The following is a 23,025-nucleotide window of genomic DNA, read 5'->3' as shown; positions in this document are numbered from 1 at the left end:
TGGAAAAAGAGGCGTGAGGGGGTTGGGGTTGGCTAGTTGCCCTCCAGCCTTTTTGGTCACTTAAAAAGGGCAATGGAACTTTTAATTTCCGTTCAAATGCATCTTCTCCTCATGTTCTAGGACTATTGGTTCGGTACGATCATCCCCGAGAAAAATAGTCAAGGAATAAGATTCCCTGAATTATAGGGGGTGTTTCCCACTTTTTTCAAAGTATGCAAATTTTCTTAGGCTCCAAGCCATTTATGGGTAACACTAAGCTTAATGAATCTTATACATTTAAAATCAAACAGTTCGTGGTAACGAACTGTAAGTTAGGAGAGACCCGGCTCAATAGTAACCGAAACTCTGAAAAACTGAATCTTGACTTCAATAGATATACCAAGAGAATCAACATATTATGCTGATTCCAAAATATATAAAATTCATTAAGCTTAGTTTTACTCATAAAAGGCTAAAACCCCCCTAAAAATCAAAGAATATTAATGAAAATCACACCATCAGATTCAGCGTATCAGAGACTCCTGCTGTAGAAGTTTCAAGCTCCTATCTGCCAAAATGTGGATTTTTTTTTCTTTTGTCAGAAGAACGATCACGGATGCGTGTTTATTTTATTTTCTTTCTATTCTTTTCCCCAGGGGTGATTTTATCGAATTAAGAATCTTAGAACATCATGAGAGGCATCATTTGAACGGAAATTAAAAGTTATAGCGCCTTTTTTATGTGACCAAAAGATTGGTGGGCAGCTAACCCCCCTCCTAAGCCACCTTTTTCCCAAAATTGTGTGATCAAAATTAGAGATAGCCATTTGTTCAATATTGTTGCAAAGTCAGAAAAGTTAAGCCTTTAGTGATAAAATGACCCCCCCCTCAAGGCCCCCAGCCCCTGGAGATAGGTATTTACGTTATAAAATTTGTCCATTATTTACGTATAATATTTGTTATTGATAAGTATGCACATATTTTAAGGGGGAGGGGGGATTTTGTGCTCGGGATGGGTTTCCATAGGGATAATTCTCCGTGTGGAGAGAAATTTCCAGGGTTGAAATTTCCAGGGGAAATTTTACACTGGAGGGATTTAACACAATTCATATACAAAATTCCTTTTATTTGTCTTACTACTCACTTTTGCATGTGTTAATGTTCCGGGAAAATTGAACGAGATAAATATTCTGCGTGTTTAGATTTACAGGAAATAATTTCCATGGAAGGGGGGATTTCTGGAGAAATCAGAAAAACGATTAGAACGGTTATGACTTAGTCTTTTTCAAATAAAAGGATGCTAAGTAGAATTTGTCAGGCTAAGTCTTCTGCAAAAATATTACGGGGGGGGGAGGGGTATTTTCAGTGACGATGGAATTGCCCAGAGAAAATTACGATGGGGGTGTATTTTACGAGAGAGGAAATTTACAAGGAGTTTCCCGTGGGAGGAGGGAATTTTTCATGGGGGGTGAGCCAGATTTACCGGATTTATTTAAAAAACGATAAAAAAAAGAAAAAAACATTCAACTGAAAGTAAGGAGCAACATTAAAACTCAAAACGAACAGAACTTATTTTGTATATGAACGGCTTGCTCCCATCCTTAATACCATGCTCTTTACGCTAAAGTTTGACTGTTTTTCCAAATTTTTATATCAACGACTCCTGAAACCCAAGGACCGTTTAATTAGTATAAGAATATTTTTTAAAAGTACTAAAAAAAAATTGCGTGAAGATCAAAGTATTGAGGGGGGGCAACCCCTTTATATACAGAATAATTGTTGTTCGTTTTAAGTTTTAATGTTGCTCCTTACTTTCAGTTGAAAAAGCTTGTTTTTTTTATTACAAAGTTAAGTGGCAATGGCATTATAAGAAAGCCAAAACACACCTTTCATCATTTCGGCATAATCCGTCTATTTATTATATGACACAACACTCTTGACTAAGACATTTAATAGTCAATTATCCCAAGCAATATAAATATCCATCATCATGCTGTTCTGTTTTTAGGCTATTCGGTGAATTAGGGAAAGAGAAAGAAATGTTTGGAGTGGATTGTTAGAAAAAATGGAAACAGGTGACAGCGCTGCCCAATTAAGTAGCGGGGGTAACTGCCTATTCTAGATGTAAAAGTGTATTTTCTCGTATTTTCATAAAAAAATACCGCCGTCCTAAATTTTTAGGACCGCCGTCCTAAAAATATATTTTATAGTATTTTCATTATAAAAAAAAAAAAAAAGTCCTTGAATCACCCCCTCAACCTTCGTAAAGTGGCACCTCTGGCAGGTGTATTATATAACAAGGATAGAATTGTATTGAAATAGTAGTAAACACTTTGAGATTAGGGCAAAATATTTCATAGGCACTTGCTTCAATCAGGATGGAAATGGAATATTCCTCCCAAGACTGATTGGCCCCTCTCTAATGGAAATAATTCCCGGATATCAAAATGGTTTGCTTCTACCAAACTTTTCCAAAGGAAAATACTTTTGTACATAGAGGCCAGACGTGAATGCACCTACAATCAGGTTTAGTGGCCATCGTTCTCTTATATTATATGGGACGTGATCGTCTCTTACTAGGTTGCTAGCTACCGCTGCAACCCGGATGAGATGCACATTTTTGACAGTCATGTGTCACTGAATAAATCCAAGATGCATATTATAATCCTGCCGTTGGAATTTCACAAAGTGTTCTCTGGCGCTTTTAAGTCAGCCTGGCAATTTAGTTCGGCGCATTTATTCGATTTTTGAATAATTTATCTTAATTTATATCTGTCCGATTTTTACATTCCCCAAACTTAAAGAACAGGACTTGGGACTATTTTTGGATGCTTTGAGGAAAAGGGTGCTGGGAAAATTCTGAAAAACACAAGCCTAAATGTGTTTTAAAGATGTATGAAAATTCTGATGGTTCTGTTTCGAATTTTCTCCCGTTAGTCTAAAGAAAAATCAAGTCTCTTTGTTGAAAGAAGCCATCGCAAATATGAGCCAAAGCTGAGGCTGGACCATTAATTAGATCACTTTTGTTAATTAATTTGGTCAAAGTTGAGCTGCATTCACTGTAAAGATAGTATTCACTTTCTGTTATTGTGTAACTGTAAGAAGACGTAAATGGTAATCAAATCCCTTTTCACAATACCTTCTTCTTCTTGTTCCACTCTCCGTTGCTTTTTTAAAGTTGGTTTTGACCCAAAGTAAAAAATTAAGGAACTCTGCCCTTTATTGATTTTATTGTCGTGTTATAACCAAATCAAATTGATACAAATTATATTCTTAATAACGTTATAAAATACATCAAGGTTGAGAGCTGGACAAAGCTGGTTATTATGGAACTGGTCAAGGAACAGAAAGCTTGGCCTTATTACATTGCTGTGCCTGTGGACGCGCTTATTCTGAATTAATAATTTACAGAATGTGTAGCAGCCCAGCTGTCCCGATCTTCTCTTCTACCTGATGGTAGGGATGTACCAAGCGGTTAAAAAGTATAGATAGCCCGTTCCTTCACTAAGTCTTCAATACAGCATTTTTTTCTTCGAGCGATAACGAAAAAAAGTTACTATTTAGCAAAGACGTTACTCGGTTAAATTCAAAAAAATTACAGAATATATAAATAAACAATGCATGCGTATCAAACAAACATAAATTAAGTAGTAGACTCAGCTTTTACTAAGGTTGTCAGTACTGAGTTGCTGCAGACGACAGTAATGTGCTGTAAACAACCCTTCAGGTGGGTGATGGTGAGTTTAATAAGCTCTTTTGCCAGCTTCACCGTTAATATTAAAGTGCATATTCACCTTCCACTTACTTCAACTTCCGCGCCCATCATAGGAGACTAAATCTCGCAGTTGAACTACGAACTATCCCAATAGCCCGCCCTGTGCATGACGTCATTCAGTTCCATGCGATTTAAAAATGACGTCTTAGCAAAAAAAAATTCCAGGGGCTATCGTATCGATCCAGTAGTCCTAAAATATTGTGAGAGGGATCATTCGAACGGAAATTTAAAGTTATAGTGCCCTTTTTAAGTGCCTAAAAAATTGGAGGGCAACTTAGCCTCCCCACGCTCATTTTTTTCCCAAAGTCACCCAATCAAAATTTTGAGATAGCCATTTTGTTCAGAATAGTCGAAAATCTAATAAATATATCTTTGAGGTTGGCATAGTCCCCCACAGTTCCCGGGAGAAGGGCTGGAAGTTATGAACTTGCCCATTGTTTACATAGAGTATTGGTTATTGGGAAGTATACAGACGTTTTCAGGAGGATTTTTTTCTGGGTGGGGGGGGGGGTCGGAGGAGGGGATTAAGTGGGAGTATCTTTTCATAGAGGATGTTTCCTTGGGGGAAGGGACATTTCTATGAAGGGGGCGCCGGATTTCCCAGCATTTATTTAAAAAAAGATGAGAAATCAAATAAAAGAAAGAAAAGTTTTTTCAACTGAAAGTAAGGAGCAACATTAAAACTTAAAACGAACAGAAATGATTACGTATATAAGGGGTTCGCTCCCTAGTCAGTACCTCACTCTTTACGCTAAAGTTTTTTTAGTACTTTCAAAAGAGCTATCTATTCTAATTAAACGGCCTTTGTGATTCAGGGATTTGTGATTCGAACAAAATTCGAACTTTAGCGTAAAGAGCGAGGTATTGAATAGGGATGTGGTACTTTAGCATAAGGAGCGAGACGTTAAGGAGGGGACAGCCCCTTTCATATACGTTATAAGTTCTGTTCGTTTTAAGATTTAATGTTGCTCCTTACTTTCAGTTGAAAAACTTGTTTTTTTATTTAATTTATATTAGACTCGATATGGCCGTCGTACAGTACCACATGGTACATTAAAAGCGCAATACATTAATTGTAAGCGTAAGCGCAGTAAGCGCAATACATTAAAAGCGCATGGTACATTAAAAGGTGACATTTTTGGATTGGAAAGGCTGGGCCGGACACAAAGACATCATAGAGAGCTAATTATAGGCTCAATTTTGAACTAATTTTTATATTTAATTGCTCTTTACAAATTTGACTTAATGAGGCAGTCAAAAAGTGCCACATGGCACCCGAGAAGTTTAGTTTGGGTTGTTTTTTCATTACAAAAAAATAACAAAAAAACGGTGCTGTCCAATGAAAAAATTCGGCGGGAAAATATCCCCCACTCCCGCAAAAATTCTCCTCCGTGGAAAAAACCCCCCCTGAAAAGTTTCCTTACATTTGAAATAGTGACAGTATTTAATTTCAAGTTGCCAAAAAAAATTGTGAACTCACTTACTCGTTCCGTTGAGCATTGTTTGATTAAGAATATCCAGGAAATATGAACAATTCTTGGCAGCACTGCGGTAGAAACCTTACATTAATTAAGACTTACCAGAGATGCCAATTGGATAGGACAAATTGACACCTAGAGTTGGAAAATTACCTTCCCCTTTGTATCTTAGCTACAAAAAAAAATTAAAAAACTTTGTATGTAAAAAAAAACAAATCTAGAAAAATTGCACGAAAGTTTTTTGTTTAAATCATGATATGGTGGGTATACTTTTCCGGAAGTTGGGGGAGGGGCAATGAATATTTCTGTATGTCTAAAATTTCCTTCATCAAGCGGAGCTGGGTCTCCTAGTGCTGCATATTAAAACTGAAAACAATAGATAAAGAGTTTGTGTTGGTACCGCTTATATTTGAGCATAAAATTTCTAAATTATGAGAAAAACATACATATACATGGGCGTAGGGAGGGGGGCAGGGGGGCAGCTTCCACCCCCCCCCCTAGAACTTCAAATTTACATTAGATATGGCTGAAAAAGCAGATGGTTTGGAAAAAGCAGTTGATAAACCTCCATCACACTCTCGACTGCCCCCCCCCCTAGACAATAGGCTGCCTACGCCCATGTACATATATTCTTCGGATTCACTTTATACTACTTACAGTAGACATGTCCATGGATGCAGGGAGAAGAGGGGGCCGGGGGCTGCTGTCCCCCCTCTAGAACTTCAAATTTACACTAGATATGGCTGAAAAAGCAGATGGTTGAAAAAGCCAAAGGTTGAAAAAGCAGTTTAAAGAAGGTAGATGGCTAAACAGCAGTTGATAAAAGGTAGATGGTTGAAATAGTTGGAAGTAAACAGCCGAAATGACAGAATAAAAGTCAAACAAGAAGCAATTATCCATAATATCTTGGAAAGATTTAGCTCTAATCTAAGAAGATTAATGCTGAAGCTTATTCATGATTTTTGGTGATTACTTATTAATAAAGATTTCATAGGTATGATAGAACTTGCTGGCAATGTAAGGTTTTGTGAAGTGAAAATATAACTTCAGCTTCCTCCCCCCGCCCTTCATCATAGAATGGGCTGCCACCCCCCCCTAGACAAGAAGCTACGTACGCCCATGGGCATTTTGCACAGCATGCTGATGCAGAGATAAATGTTATATAACTAGCGCTGGCGTTACGTGAAATGCGATTAATAACAGTAGTAACCCTCGTTACATTTATGTCAATTTTTTTCGGAGCTGGTTAAAAGAAATATTTAGAAAAGCGAAAATAGCGAGAATTCAGCATGGTATTGTACATAGACACTTCTATATTCATGGGTCAGTATGTGATTCCAAAACGTAAGGAAAGGAAGTTGTCAGCGCTTATTAGGCATTTCAATTGCAAATAAGAGAATGTGGAGCTATATTGAAGCTTTGATTTAAATATTGGATGTGTAAGTTTAAAGCAATTAAATGATTCCTGGAGCTTCTATTTACCCCACTAACTTCTATTGCTAAACTACAACCGATTTGACCTATCTAGCTACAGTACGAATATTATTGTAAAAAGCACTAAGTCTTATTTGCTTTTGATGATTTCTTTTTTCTGTTTTTCAACGAAAAAGTGTCTTGTTTTCAAGGATTTCTTGTTCTTCAGTGATTCTATTTCTGTCTTATTTGCAGATGGAGAGGGTGTATTCATATCCATTTAAAAAAAAATTTAAACCAGATAATCTCATCTTGAACTGATAGATTTTAGAAAGTACAAGGCCCTTAACAATCAGGCGAAAAAAAATGACATGAGCAAACATGGCGAAACAGGAAGTATAGTACATTATTGAAACTTTGCCATTAACTAGGCTCCCCTAATTACGTGATGATATGCTTTCGAAGGCGGTATATATATGCTATGCTAATATATACTATGCTAGTAAAGCATAGCATATATTATTACGTAACCTAACCTAACCTAGGTACCCCCCTAGACCCCCCAAAAAACAGTTTAAATATCGTATATGCAATGAAAACCCCGCTATAGATTGTATTACCCTATGGCGGTGTCTTGAATTAAGCCGTTAAAAAAATTTTGTTAGCGACTTTTCCATTGCAGTATATAAAAGAGTGCGTTTAGTACAGGAATACCGTAGAATATTTCAAACAATAAAATATTTGCAATTTGCTTAAATTTTAAAGGAGGGATTAAAAGTTAAAGCCCCAGTCAAACCGCATTGACAAACAAACAGAAAAATTATAGCACCATTAATTTCTGAACTAACTAATACAGCACTCCACTACCCTAATGCGTTAATTGAAAAATAGAGAGTTTATTTTGTAGTTTCATCAGCTTTTATGAAAAAACAGGGCTCTTAGGATGACATCTTGTGTAAACACTGGATTTGTAGTAAAGGGAAAGTTGAAAGCTATGACTGGTATTTATAAGTTTTTTTTCACATGCGTCTCACAAGTTTCAAGTAGCTTGTTTACTTCATCTTGTTCCAAGAGTTTTAGTAAGGATTACCGATACGTCCCTTCTATATTACAAGAAATATTCCCTAACGTTAGTCAGAGGAGGGTAGGGCTGCAATTGGTTTTGGTCTATTCAGGATTCATGCCCTAGAAGGATTTTTATACTCATTAACAAAGAAAATTTGGGCATGCATAGCTTAACCCCATATAGTTTCAAAACTTTACAGAATCAAATCCAATTAAATTAGCTCCCCACACAAGTCAACGTCCCAATATTTCTTAAATAAACACAAATCTAACCCGAAACAAATCCCTGAATCTGTCTCTGCCTTTTACTCATGACAACCCCCATTTGTTTAAAATTCTGTTTAAAATGTGTTTAAAATTCTACTTGCTTTTGTCTGTTTTATCTTTACTTGTAAATTAAATAACAAACAAGTTTTTTTAAGCTAAAAGTAGGGAGTAAAATTAATACTTAAAACGAATAGAAATTATTACGTATGTGAGGGGGGTTGAACCCATCCGCAACACCATCCTCGCTGTTCACGATGGAGTTTTTTTTTTTAGAAATTTTAAACTGCATCTTATTTTTCTAATTAAACGAACCTTGTGTTTCAGGAGTTGTTCTTAAAGAATTTGGACACAAATTAAACTTTAGCTTAAAGAGTACTTTTTTTATTTAATTTCTGATCATTTTTTAATTAATGCCAGGAAATCTGGCTCCACCTCCACGGAAAGATCCTTCCTCCCCACGGACATATTCTCTAAACAGTTGAATCCTGTTAAAAATTTACCCCAGACAATTATCCTTAAAGTCTCCACGTGTAAAATTGAGTCGGCTGAGAGGAAGCAAGACAAGAAGAATTTAGTACAGGAATTCTGACAAATTCCTCAAGTGTAAAATTTTACTTGAAAGAATCACCCCCTGGAAAATTGCCTTCCTAGGGAAAATTATCCCCATGGAAAATCGTCCAGCCAAAAATTTGTACCTCCCCCCTCTGAAAAACGTGCGTACTTCCCAATAGCAAATACTATACGTAAACAATGGGCAAATTTTACAACTTAAAGACCTATCCCCGGGGGCTATGGGGAGTCATGTTATCTTCAAACGCATACTTCTTTGGCCTTTTACCTATGCTGAAACTGAACAAAGGAGCTATCTCAAAATTTGTATCGGACAATTTTTAGAAAAAAGGGCCGCGGGAGGGGGCCTAGTTGCCCTCAGATATTTTTGGTCACTTAAAAAGGGCGCTAGAACTTCTATTTTTTGTTCGAATGAGTCCTCTTCCGATATTCTAGGAAAACTAGGTCGATACAATCACACCTGGGGAAAACATACAAAAAAACAAAAAAAACATGCATCCGTGACCTTTCTTCCGGCAAAAATACAAAATTCCACATTTTTGCAAATAGGAGCTTGAAACCTCTAAACCAGGGTTCTCTGATACGCTGAATCTGATGGTGTAATTTTTATCACGATTCTTTAAATATTAGGGGGTATTTTACCCTTTCTTTGAAAATCAGGCAAGTTTTCTCAGGCTCATTGCCTTTGATAGGTAAGTTAAATCTTAATGAAACCTATATATTTGGAATCAGCATAATAAAATGATTCTTTTGCTATATTTGTTGGCATCAAAATTCCGTTTTTAGAATTTTGGTTACTATTTAGCCGGGTCGCTCCTTACTTGTAGTCTACTTTGTTTCCACGAACTATCTGATATATCACACACAAGAAAAAGCCTTCAGCTTTTTCTGAGCACGGACCTAGTAAAAATCAAACCAGGTTCTCATTACTTTTGCCTAGCTGCTCCTTAAAATAATTGACCCAAAAAACAAGTTTTATCAACTAAAAGTAAGGAGCTAATTAAAACTTAAAAAGAACATAAATTATTCCGTATATGATGAGGTCTAGCCCTTCTTCAACCCTTGCAGTTTACATTGAAGTCTTAAAGCTCTTAAAAAAAAAAACACTTTTCTTTCAAGTTGTGCTTGAGCAGTCTTTCGTATAGAGTTGTGACAAAAAGTGAAAGCTTGGCGTAAAGGGTGAGGGTTGAGGAAGGAGTCGCCCACCACATATTCTGAATAATTTCTGCTTGTTTTAAGTTTTAGCGTTTCTCCTTACTTACAGATGAAAAAGATGCTTTCTTTTTGTAATTCAATTTCTGACTGTTTTTTCAAAGTATACCAGGAAATCCCCTACTCCTCCCAGTGTAAAATATTCCCTTGAAAATTTTTCTCCAGAGACTTTTGTCACCACAAAAATTTCTCCCCATGGAAAAAACAGATATCCCCACCCCCCTAAAACAATGTCCACACACTTTCCTACAATAATTACTACAAGTGAAAAACTGATAATTTTTATAACTTACAGTCTTTTCCCCAAGGGCTTTTAGTGTTTTATCATTCCCAGAGGCATAGTTATTGGACTTTTCAACTATGCTGAATTAAATTCCTAAAAATGGGTGCTAGAAAGTTATATTTCTGTTCAAATGAGCCCTCTTCCAATTTTCTAGGATAATTAAGGAATATTCTGATACTATTATCCCTTGGAGAAAAAAAAACAACAACAAAAAACAATTAAACACACATCTGTGATATTTCTTCTGGCAAATAATGCAAAATTCCCCATTTTTGTAGACATGAGCTTGAAAAACCTCTACATAAGGGTTCTCCTTGAAATATTTACCCCCTGGAAACTTGCCTTTGTATGGAAAATTCTCCCTATGGAAAATCCTCCAGCCAAAAATTTGTACCCCCCTCCCCACCTGAAAAATGTGCATAATTCCCAATAGCAAATAGTATACGTAAGCAATGGGAAAATTTTACAACTTAAAGAATATCTGTCGGTGTGATATTCCTTAAAATCACTTGAGTTATTAGGGATGTTTCTCCCTTTTTCGAAAATCAGGTGAATTCCCCCATGCTCGTAGCTTTCGAATGGTAACATCAAACTTATTGAATTTTATATTTTGGAATCAGATAGTTCGTGATAACGAACTGTAAACAAGGAGCGACGCGGTTCAATTGAAACTCTGAAAACGAAATTTTGATGGTCAAAGAATCAGCATGTTATGTGGATTCCGAACCCATAAGATTCGTTAAGTTTGGTGCTGCTAATCAAAGGCTACGAGCCTGGGAAAATTTTTCTGGTTTTTGAAAAAGGGGTAAACACCCAAGAAACCAAAGAATCCTATTGCATATCACACCATCAGATTCTGCGCATAAGAGAACCCTACTGTAGAGGTTTAAAGCTCTAATCTGCAAAAATTTAGAACTTTGTATTTTTTGCCATAAGAAAGATCACGGATGCGTTTTTTTTTTTTTTTTTTCATTTGCAGGAGTGATCGCATCAAACCAATGGTCCCAGAACCTCGGGTGAGGGCTAATTCAAACAGAAATTTAAAGTTATAGTGCCCTTTTTAAGTGACCAAAAAGATTGGAGGGCAACTAGCCCCCCTCCTATGCCCCTTTCTCCTCAGAATCATCTGGTTGAAATTATGAGATTACCATTTTTTTCAGTATATATGAAAGGTCCAGTAACTATGACTTTGGAGATAACTTGAACCCCACAACCCCTGGGGAAGTTCTTTGAGTTATAAAATTTGCCCATTGTGATCGTAAAGTGTTTGTTATTAGGAGGTCTGTATAAATTTTTACGGAGGGGGGGGGGCGAATTTTCTGCTGGAGGGAGTTGTCATGGGGAGAATTTCCCATGGGAAGGGAAGTTCCCGGAGGCTTGACTTTTCAAAGGGAATTTTACACTGGGGAATTTGCCAGAATTCCTATTCCAAATTTTTTTTTGTTTGTCTTACTTTCTCTTTGCCAACTCAGTTTTACGTGCGCAGATGTTAAGGGTAATCGTCCGGGGTAAATTTTTCCCAGGATTGAATTGTCTACTGGATCTTAAGGGGGATTGGAGGTGGATCCAGATCCACCTCCAGGGGCTGGGGGATGGGGATCCAGGGGGCTGTGGAGGTGGATCAGATTCCCTGGCATTATCTAAAAAATGATCATAAAATAATTAACGAAAATAATTTTTTCAACTCAAAGTAAGGAGCAACATTAAACAGTTAAAAAACTGATCACAGATAAAAAAAATCAAATTGATTCACTTCTTATGCTGACCAAGTAAATATAAAAAAACAAGTTTTTTCAGCTCAAAGTAGGAAGCAAAAAAAAAATATATAGTACGAACAGAAATTATTACGTAGGCTATATGAAGGGGGTTGCCCCTTGCTCGACACCTCACTATTTACGCTAAATTTTGAATGTTATCCCTATTTTTTAACACAAGGGTCGTTTAAGTAGAACAATCAGAAGCTTTTACAATATCACCAGAAACACCTAGCTTAAAGAGCTAGATGTTGAGGAGGGGGACCCCCTCATATAATATTTTCTCTTCGTATTAATTTTTAATGTCGCTCTTTACTTTGACTTGAAAAAACTTCTTTTTTTCTATTTAATCAGCATAAGAAGCAAATTCTTTTGATTTATTGACTGTTATCAATATTCCGGTTTTAGAGTTTCGATCACTATTGGACCAAATCGTTCATTACATAAAGCTCCTCACTTTCCCCTCTCCATGAAAAATCCTCCCCACGAAAATTCCTCCGTGGAGATTTCTACGTAAATTCCCTCCCCCAGAAAATTCTATCCTCGCTGAAAATTCCCCCGGTTAACTTCGGTCGGACAATTCCGCCTGGGAAATTCTCTTTAGCCTACTTTCATTTGAAAAAAAAGACTTTTCTATTTAATTTCTGGTCGTTTTTTATATCATGCTGGAAATCCCCTCTCCATGGAAACTTTTTTCCCTAAAATCACCCCCCCATTGGAAAGTTTTTCCCGTGGGGCAAACCCCTGTGGAGAGTTTTTCCACGGAAAATCTCCCCCTCCCTCAAGTAAAATTCTCCTGGCGATAGCAACCCCCCTGAAAGTTTCCCCTGGGACAACTGCACACGTAATATTTAGTCACTATAAAGAAAGTAAGACAAACAAAAGGAATTCCGTACACGAATTCTGGCAAATTCCCTCTGGGTGAAGCTTCCCCAGGAGAGTTCGCTGCCAGAAATTCCTCAATTCTCGGAAAATTTGCAGTGAAGAATACCCGCTCCCCCCGCCAAAACACACAGGCATCCCCTCCTCAAAAAAATGTCTGTATACATCCCAATCACAAGTACTATGCGTGAGGGATGGGTAAACTACATAACTTAAAACCCTTTCCCTAGGGGGCTGTGGGGTGGCTGTCTCAAAATTTTGATCGGATGATTTTGAGGAAAAACGGATATGGGAGGGGGGCAAGTTTCCTTCCAATCTCTTCAGTGGCTTAAAAAGTGATCAAGCATAAAAATTTTCATAAGGCGACTTTGGGGGGAGAATGGGGTGGGAGGGGGCTAGTGGCCCTCCAATTTATCAAACAATCAATTTATTCAGCCAATAAAATCACAATAGCAACAATTCAACATAGACTCTTCTGTAAGGCTCTATGCCGAGAAAAAAAAAGTGGATAAGAAAAATGAAACTAACACATTAAAAAAAACATTTTCAACATAATACATATGCACCTTTCAGAGACTCAACACAAGAGGCTAAAAGAATGAAAAAAGAGAAAAAAAGAAAAAAATGTTTTAGAGATTCAAACTTTAAGATACCCCCCCCCCCCCCCAAAAAACAATTAAATCGCCCTAAAACAAAAAAAAATACAGAGGACAATTCTCCCTCCGATAATCCCATCCCCCTGTCGTGGAAAATTACCCCACTTACAAAACTGAACAGCAAAATTGAGCAGCAAAACCTAGATACAGTGGCTAGTGCAATTGAGACACAGATCCTGAATAGCCGACATTAAAAACAAAATATTCTAGTCTTCTGAATCAGAATATCAAACAGTTCGTGGTAACGAACTGTAAGTAAGGAGCGGCTCGGCTCAATAGTAACCGAAACTCTATAAAACGGAGTTTTCTTACCAGTAGATATATCAAAAGAATTGAACTTTTATGCTAATTTTAAATATGTAAGCTCCATTAAGTTTAGTCTTACCCATCAAAGGTTACGAGCCTGAGAAAATTTGTCTGATTTTCGAAAGAAGGGTGTAAAACCCCCTTAGAGTGATAGAATCTTAGTTTTACCCATCAAAGGTTACGATCCTTTGAAAATTTTTCTGATTTTTGAAAAAGGGGAAAACAGTCCGTAAAAGTCAAGTGATCTCAATGAAAACCATGTCATACAATTCAGCGTATCAGAGAACCCTACTGTAGAGGTTTCAAACTCCTATCTGAAAAAATGTGGAATTTTGTAATTTTTGCCAGAAGAAAGATCACGGATGCGTGTTTATTTTTATTTTTTTTTTTCCGAGGGGTGATCGTATCGACCAAGTGGTCCTAGAACATCGTGAAAGGTCTCATTCAAACGGAAATTAAAAGTCCTAGTGCTCTTTTTAAGAGCCAAAAAAGTTGGAGGGTAACTGGACCCCCTCCTACGCCCCTTGTTTTCTAAAATGGTTCAATCAAAATTTTGAGATAGCCATTTTGTTCGGCATAGTTGAAAGGCCGAATAGCTATGGCTTTGGAGATATCATGATCCCCACAACCCGTAGGGAAAGGTCTTTAAATTACAGATTTTGTCCATTGCTTACGTATAGTATTTGTTATTGGGAAGTGGGCATACAGTTTTTTTTAAGGGGAGATTTTCTTATGGTGGTGTTTTCCATGGGTATTATTTTCCATAGGAAGGAAAGTTTCTAGGGGGTGAATTTTTCAGAAGAAATTTTACACTGGGGGACTTTGCCAGAATTCCTACACGAAATTCTTATGTCGTGCTTTCCATTGCCGACTCAATTTTTACACGTGGAGATGTTGAGGGCAGTTGTCCGGGGTAGATTTTCACCAGGATTGAATTGTCTAGAAAATGAATCTGTGGAAAGGAGGGTTTTATACGTGGAGGTTTATCCAGATTTCCTGTCATTACTGAAAAAAAGATCAGAAATTAAATAAACAAAAACAAGTTTTTTTCAAATGAAAGTAAGGAGCAACATTAAAACTTAAAACGAACAGAAATTATTACGTATATGAGGGGGCTGCTCCTCCTCAACACCTCGATCTTCACGCTAAAGTTTGAATTCTGTTCCAATTCTCTAAGAACGACTCTCGAAGGACTGTTCGTTTAATTAGAACAATAAGAAGCTTTTTTAAAAGTACTAAAAACTTTCAGTTTTTGTTCAAAAACAGTTGAAAAAACTTGTTTTTGTTTATTTAATATTATCCAAGGATGGTTTATTATTTCGCCACTCGTAAGCTTTCTATGCAGATACACTTTTGAAACGTCTCTTCCATCCTCTTTTTGAAGAAACACATTTAAGGTAATTTTTGCAGGACTTTTTATAACTAAAGAATCTCTTGTTTTTTGTATTAGTTTTTTATATTAAAAAGTATAATTATATAATAATAAACATTAATAAATCCCATCACGCAATGCGGATTTAAAATCCATTATCGTCAAAAGAAATTTGATTTAAATTTTGAATTTTTCTTATTATACGCCGTCAGTACTTATTTTCCAAGGCCGCACTGCTTTTCTATGACGAACAAATAAGAATTCCAACAGGTATAAGTCCTTTTATTATATAGTGAAATGTAAATACAAAAGCTATTTCAATAGATATTTCAATAGCATACATCAGTTATTGGAACTCTTATTTGTTCGAATTTCCTTTTTGTTCATTTTGATCGTAACATGGGGCCTTTTCAAATGCGGGCCTTATTGGGCCAAATCGCCCTTTATCCGGCCCTGCTTGTTTGGTTAATTGTTTTTACTATAGCATTGATGTGTTACACACACACCCTCTTTAAATGAGTTGAAGCACCTCCCAGATAGAATTGTGTTAAGCTCCCAGTGAACAAACATAAAAAAAGAGCTTATTGAAGGTTCGTATAGTCTAGGTTGCAGCAGGAGCTGCAACCTAGTAAACTGCGGCCCATAGTAACCAGAAACTTGGTTTTGAAAAAAAACCTATCTAATGAAAAAAAAATTCCATTTGAAGCTGACTAGAAAATGGCAACAGTTCTTTCGGTTAATCTTGAAAGTATTTTTTTCTCGATTTCCGAAAAAAATACAAAAAGTTGGAAACCCCACAAAATGGCGTGAGATCAAAAACAAAATTACACTATTAGAATTGCCACTGCCGAAAACCTTATAAAGGAGAACAAAAACCTTGAACAACAAAGGAAATAACTATTTTGGAAAACATGTGTCTTAGAGGGGGCGGGGACATATGTCTCCAATTCCCTCTTCTTCTTTTTTCACTGGTAATGGGGAGCTGGAACTTAACCCTTCTTATCTTTGCACCAAAATAATGTAATGTTACACCTAAATTGGATTAAAAATTAACATTAGGTCAATTATACTGGTTAAATAAAATTACAAAATTTGGATACTTAAAATGATATTGTAAGACACTTAATTCCCCGAATATTTTGTGTAAAATTACAAACAGAAGGAACTTCTATATACCTAGAAAAATTAACACTTTTTTCATTTATTGGCTTTATTTTTTAAACTAAATATCCCTCATAATCTCGAAATAAACGAGAATTCATTCGCAGACTTCACATAAGTATCTTAAAATTACCTTGTTTGACTATGTGAACAAACTAACCTTTTGATTTAAGAATTTTCTTCTGTTATTGATAGGCTATTACATTAAAATATTCACATGAATCCATTCAGCAATAATAAGTTTAAAAAATCTTTACAGCGGAGTTACTTTGGCACCGTTGCAAAAACTTGAATTTAGGTGATTCATTGTGGAACCGGACGATTGGCTGAAAGCAGACAACGAATCAGAAAGATGCGAGGAGAAAATATTCACATTCCCGCATTGCTCTTTCGGGAGAACAATCTATTTCAAAATTCGAATAAAGCTATTTAATTTTTATAAGCTATTTAATTTTTATAAGCTATTAATTTTTATAATAATGCAAATGAGAAATTTAATTGTTGGGACATCTGTTAGACTTGAAATATTTATTAATTATATTCCTCATAGGCTGGCTACGCCACGAGTCTTCAAGCTTAAGTGACTTGCTCAGTCACACGTAATGCTCATTTGATAGGCTGATTTGTAACTTTACAATATAGTACTTCATACGTAATATCAATTGAATATCAATGATATGCTTCAATTGTTCTTTCGTTCTTGTTTATTACTATTAATGTCGTTTTGAAGTTACTATTACTCAGCCGTACCCCTCGGAAAGGGGGGAGGGGTCAGCCCGCATTCCCTGAATATTGAAACAATTGAATTTTTTGACAAATACATGCCAGTAAATATACTCTTTGCAGTTAGTCTAGCCCCTCCTCCCACTTTATATAAGAGTTGGAACCATTTTAGTATAAAATCTCGGCTACACCACCATGGGCGTAGGCAGCATTAGGCAGCATATTGTCTAGGGGGGGCTGTCGATAATGTGATGGAGTTTTGTCAACTGCTTTTTCCAAACCATCTGCTTTTTCAGCCATATCTAATGTAAATTTGAAGGTCTAGGGGGGGGGCAGTTGCCCCCCTGCACCCCTCCCTACGCCCATGTACACCACTCATATTGTTATTGGTTCTGTGGATGCTGCAATAACTAATGAAGTTTTCATTACCAGACGTTATGAAGTTACCAGTGTTTCTTTTTTCCCTTTTTTTGCTAAAAGTTATGTTTTTGTAGGTGCTGTGGCACATTTTCAACCTGGTATGGAACCAAAACGCCAACGAACAGCATACACAAGACATCAAATTTTAGAACTAGAAAAAGAGTTTCACTTTAACAGATACTTAACGCGACGGAGACGGATAGAAATTGCGCATAGCTTATGTTTGTCTGAAAGACAAATAAAAATATGGTTTCAGAACAGAAGAATGAAATGGAAGAAAGATAATAAGCTACCAAACACAAAAAATGTGAGACGAAAAACAAACCCAGCGGGAGTGACCACAATCTTGTCCAGCTCCAATGGAGGAGCCTCAACAACAAATACTGTTTCTAGCACAACACCAAATCAAAGCACAAGGCAGGGAAGAACGATTGAAAAACGTGAATTGGACGACATACCACCTATGATTCCAATTAACACTATAAAGCAAGATTATGGTTTAACCACACTGTGAATTGTTTATAAGATCAGTTTCTAGTGCAGCTATAATGATATGATTCTCAGGGTGTAATTTATTCCTGAAGTGCAGGTATGTTGATAATTAGACCGTTAAGTGTTGCTCTACTTTTATGATGATGTCCGAAGAATATTATTGTATGAAATATAAGAATTGCCTCCAAAAAGTTCAGATTACCAACTATGTCTAAAGTGCGCAAAACTAACGGTACTTCAGTATCGAATCTGTTTTCACAGTGACTATTTTCAATTATCCAATTATGCGTTTAAATTCAATTATATATATCAAAATTGAAAAAAATAACTAATCGATGTCAACGAAAAACTATCCGTGTTAAAAAAGATAGTTAAGATTTCTAACTGCAGGGGTAGGGCTAGTCTTTGAACCGAGAACAAATAATTTTTAAAGTAGTTTAGTCTCTTTAAATTTATATTGTTTGAATGAGTTGTTTACTTTAACTTAGCTTGATTAATCTGTACAGTTTTCAAGGAAATTAAACTCAACTGTTGAATTAAAGTGAAAGTATTCAAAATTTGCCATAGTTTTGATTCAAATAGTTCATAGTAGATATTAAGCTCCACTGGAACTAAAATTATCAATATTGTCCATTTGTCATAAGTTACGTTACTCTTTAAATCCAAAAGATGTAACTACTATAAAAGATAAGATAAGATTTATTCGCCATTAAAAATGCATACATGTTACGTCATACATTTTACGTTACGTCATACAGTAACATGTATTCGTCATACATGTTACTATTCCCCCAAAGGCTCATTGGCCTGTAAAAAGCTGTTATAAAACAGACATTCTTAGAGCGGATTCATAACACCTTTTATTATTCCTTTGTTTTAATCACTTTCTCGTATCATTTAACAAGAACATTTTGTCGCCTAGTTGTTTGAGTGTAAAAATTGAAATAAAAACAACCACACCTAACGGAAAATTTATCAACTGCTTCACTGTCTGAGTTAATGTACTTTATTTTATTATGTTGTTCGTTTTTAATATTTACAGCTGAGCTGTGTTTTGGCTGTTTTTATCTTTTTGTTGTTATAGGAATGTGAAAATCAAAAGTAATATTCAGTCATTTTAAAATCAAATTTATGTTGGTCAGTTTTCTTTTAGTTTCATGTGACACTTCTTTATTTTCCACTTTAGTAGTGTTAGGCAAAACCGTGCAAGTCATATATTTGGTGAAATTCGGCTGCTATCAAATTCTAAAATTTCATGGCAGATTGATTGACACAGTCCAATTTCATTGTAAGCTTCTCCAACAATATTAATTTAAATAGTTCTAAGAATTTGGCTAAAACTTGTAGCTTCTACCTTGAAATTCAGTCATTTCCAAAAAAAGTAGTGTCGAAAAATTTAATTCAAAATACAAAAGTCACTTTCAAAAATTTTTCAAGCAGATGAAAAGTTCTTAATGTCCGAAATCATCTTCCTGATTTCTTGCTCAGGACTAAATTCATCTGTAGTTTCTAACAGAAAAAATGCCATTCTGTAAAAAAAAAGAAAAAAAGAAAGAAAATATGACCCAAACGGTTTCTGCGTAACGTTACAATATTAAAATCTTTGTTATTTTGTTTCAGGTCAATAGTCGTGATAATAATAAATGATAGTAAATCGGGCGTTATTTAAAAATGTTTAATTTTCTTCATTTCTTCAAATAGTTTTTCTTTACTGCGTTTTTTATACACAGATTTCTATTTCCGTTAGTACTGTTAAATGTTTCTTCTAACTTATTTTTTTTAGTTTTCTTTTTTAATATCTGCGACTTCTCATAAAAATAAACGATGTGATTGAAAGAAAATAAACCCTGCAAATTGAAGAGATAAAACAGTGTTAAACTAACTACAAAATTACAAACAAATCATATTTATAGTGAGAACTACCATGGTTTATTTATAATTGTTACTTTGATGAAAATAATTATTACCAAGAAGGAGAGCAAAAGATGTTGAAACAGTTTGTTTCTGGATGGACAACAGAGCCATGAACTTTTAGAGGGGGACGGGTTTCCTGATTTTACTTGTTTTTATAGGTATTGTTAGTACATATTGTTTAAATTTTTGAACCTTAATGAGGGCACCAATCTTGGATATTCCTCAAATCAATCTACTGGGAAACCGGCAAATGTATCTTGAAGTATGTTCGATTATAAAGAAAAAAAAAATCATCCAAGATAAATAACACGAGTTTTCCTTCTTGGCAAGTCCAGTGAAATTTGCTCTAAATCCAAACCCAGGGGGATCTAGGATTTTTTTTAGGGGGGGGGCGCAAAATAGGTTGATCCGATAAACTTGCGTTAGGAGCAAGTTTATTTAACGCAAACTTGCGTTAATTAAGTAAATTAAACTACTTTAGACTACGTTAGTGGGCCACGCGCCCCCCTGGATCCGCCACTGTCCAAACCTTAGTTATTTCTTTTATTCTAAAACATTATTTTACTTTTCAAATAAAGAGACACGGAATATCTCTTATAGCTTCCATTGCAACAATAGTTTGCAAATCTTGACTGTCATATTTATTATGTTTTATCCCTTTTTATTGAATGAAATTTACCTCTTTAACTTCAGTTTTGTCTTGAAATTATGAACTACTTTATTTGACTGTCAGTTGTACTATCAGTTTTCAAATTTTTACTAGTCTCATTCGCGTAGTATTATACCTTTACTTGAGTGTTTTCTAAATATTTAGACAGGATACCCTTTCAGTGCTTTATTGCCGGGCTTTTATTACTGAGTTAATAAACGGCATTGTGTGATTCATGAGTCCATAGAGATTTGACAAGGAACGGCATGTCTTTACCATCAAAACCGCAAGGGAATTTTACAATACAAAAATTTGCATTGTAAAAGCACGGGCTTTTTTTGCTTTTTTTTTCAGCTGTTGTAAAATGTCCAGAACATAGTGGGTAAATGTATTTGGTGCATAAAAAATCGTCTCATTCAACTTTACAATTGATATGTTAGAACAAACAGAAAAAAATTAACAAAGAATAAATAAACCAAGATGTAATTTTTGTGTGCTAATACTATAAGAAATTAATGTGCGCTTGAAGATTCAACCTTTTCTTCTGTTTTTAAACACAATGTCCTTCGTCTTTAAGTAATGAAAGTTTCAATTTGGAACTAATAAGCTAAGGATATTAAATTTTGACTTTTAGTTTCAATATTTTTTTTTCAATGCCAGAATTCTCTCGAAATAAACACTAATAGTACTAAAACCGAACTCTATAAATACTATCCAAATTGAGTGCCTTTCACCTTGTAAGGTAACATTATTATTTGTTTTTTCTTTGTCAGTTAAAAACACAGTTCATATAATTATCCAGTAAGCTTATCGCAGATCATTTCTGGTCTTCGTTCTCGGTGCGAGCAAAAAGCTCCTCTCACTCCTTCGTGCAGTTATTAATAGCGGGTTTCCACTTGTTTCCGATTGCTTCGCGTCTGACTTGTCTACCCGTGAAAAGATCTGACGCCGCTTATGTTTCTACGTTCTCTGGAGCACTCGCACCCCGGTCCGGGTTTTTATAATGGGTGAGATAGGGAATGATCATACTGGATAATTATATGAACTGTGGCTAAAAACAAACAGCAGAGTGAGCACATTCCCAATTTCTGGTTGAAAAACAACAATATGATCACAAGATTCCCAAAATAAAGAAGAAAAAATAAATACTAATAATAACTTTAGACTTTAGTGCTCAACCAAGTAAATGCCTCCAGATCCAAGAAATAACGAAATAACTATCCAAGAAATAACTACCTACGTACCTGGATCTACGCTTCAGGTGCGTAGATAGAGAGGGAGAGAGGGTGACATTGCGGTTATGTGCCTAAAGCAAAATTTTGAGGTTTTTGGCATGGATTCTATAATTCCTTACATTTTCCAAATAATTCATTTATTTTACATTTTTTTTTCTTAAAAGTTTTACGTTCAATTGAAAAATCTTCACTCACCCAAAATAAAGCCATCTGCCATGCAGTCTTAGATAATCATATAGTTTGCCCATATGGTTGGCCAGCCTTTGCAGGCCTTTCCATAAGGAAGCGTGACGACCCTTCAAAATATTTGGCTCATAAGTCCCACGTGAATTTGTATACGAATGTTTATATTTTTTCTGTCGTTGTTGTCATATTTTTATCCTATTTCTGGTTTTTCCTATATTTGTGGTTTTACGTGTCAGAGCAATAAACTATAAAGATTTATGTATACTGAATAATTTCTAAGCATATATGATGTAGGTAGTAGCAGTTTGGCATATTGCAAATATTGTTTAAGAAGGCAACAAGGAAGTCCTATAAAATGAATTGCAAAAAGAAAGTCGAAATAATTCAATGGTGTTAATTCACGAGAATTCAAAGGAGGGAGGGGTAATTTTCTTTTTTGGAATCTAAGGGGGTAATTTCGAGGTTTTAATATTTTTCTCAATGAAAACACCAAGAAAGGCGTTTTCAAAAGTAAAAAAAAACTACTAAAGGTATTTTTCAAAGTCCAGGCGGCGGCAAAAAATCTAGATGGATACGTAACACCCCCGACGCCCTTCGACCAAATTGATGGTCTAAAATCGGTACATTTTCCTAATTTTGAGAGATTTCAAGAATTATAAAGACAGAAGTTAAACGCTGTAAAATCAAGGAGTTTTAGAAATCATGAATTTACTAATAAAATAGCAAAAAATTAATTTAGCCATGCTAATGGATGTTAAACCGTCAAAACTTCAAAAGATGCTGCTGCATTATAGTCGTAAGAGTTTAGTCCAACAAGCTCAATAAAAAAATAAACAAGCAAAAAAGTCACAATTTTGAAATCAAATGTATACTTCAAATTCCCAAAAATTGGACCCCCCCCTCTGGAAAAAACGACATAAATTATTTTGGTATGAAATTGCTATTTTTATCTTCAACAAAACTTAAAGCTTAACTAAAGCAGCGTGAAATTATGATCTCGATACAGTTACGTTAATTGACGGTCGGGGCCTGTGCCCCCTAGATCCCCCCTTAGATTTAAAAAAAATCATTTTTTGGTATTTTCATTTAAAAAAAAACTTTAAAACGACAAATCTTCCATTTCCCAAAGATAAAAACAAAAAAAGACAATTGTCACTGTCTCGATAAGGCATATGAAAAAAAAAAAAATAAACGGGGTAATTCCTGATAGCGAAAACCAGATAAAAATACAAAT

General features: G+C 35.5%; 1 protein-coding gene across 1 annotated transcript in view; it reads left to right on the top strand.

The window, feature by feature from the left end:
- LOC148943469 (homeobox protein Hox-A4-like) overlaps positions 1-22,043 on the top strand; it is a 66,886-nt gene extending 44,843 nt beyond the window's left edge. Inside the window, exon 2 of the mRNA XM_089101626.1 lies at positions 17,390-22,043. Within this exon, the coding sequence (XP_088957752.1) occupies positions 17,390-17,829 (440 nt within the window). The 3' untranslated portion in view covers positions 17,830-22,043. The remainder of the gene's footprint in view (positions 1-17,389) is intronic.
- Positions 22,044-23,025: the final 982 nt, after the last annotated feature.

Source organism: Artemia sp. Qi Xiang Cuo, chromosome 15, assembly GCF_049724085.1.
Source record: "Artemia sp. Qi Xiang Cuo chromosome 15, ASM4972408v1, whole genome shotgun sequence".
Lineage (NCBI taxonomy): Eukaryota > Metazoa > Arthropoda > Branchiopoda > Anostraca > Artemiidae > Artemia > Artemia sp. Qi Xiang Cuo.
This window is presented reverse-complemented; position numbering and strand designations above follow the sequence as displayed.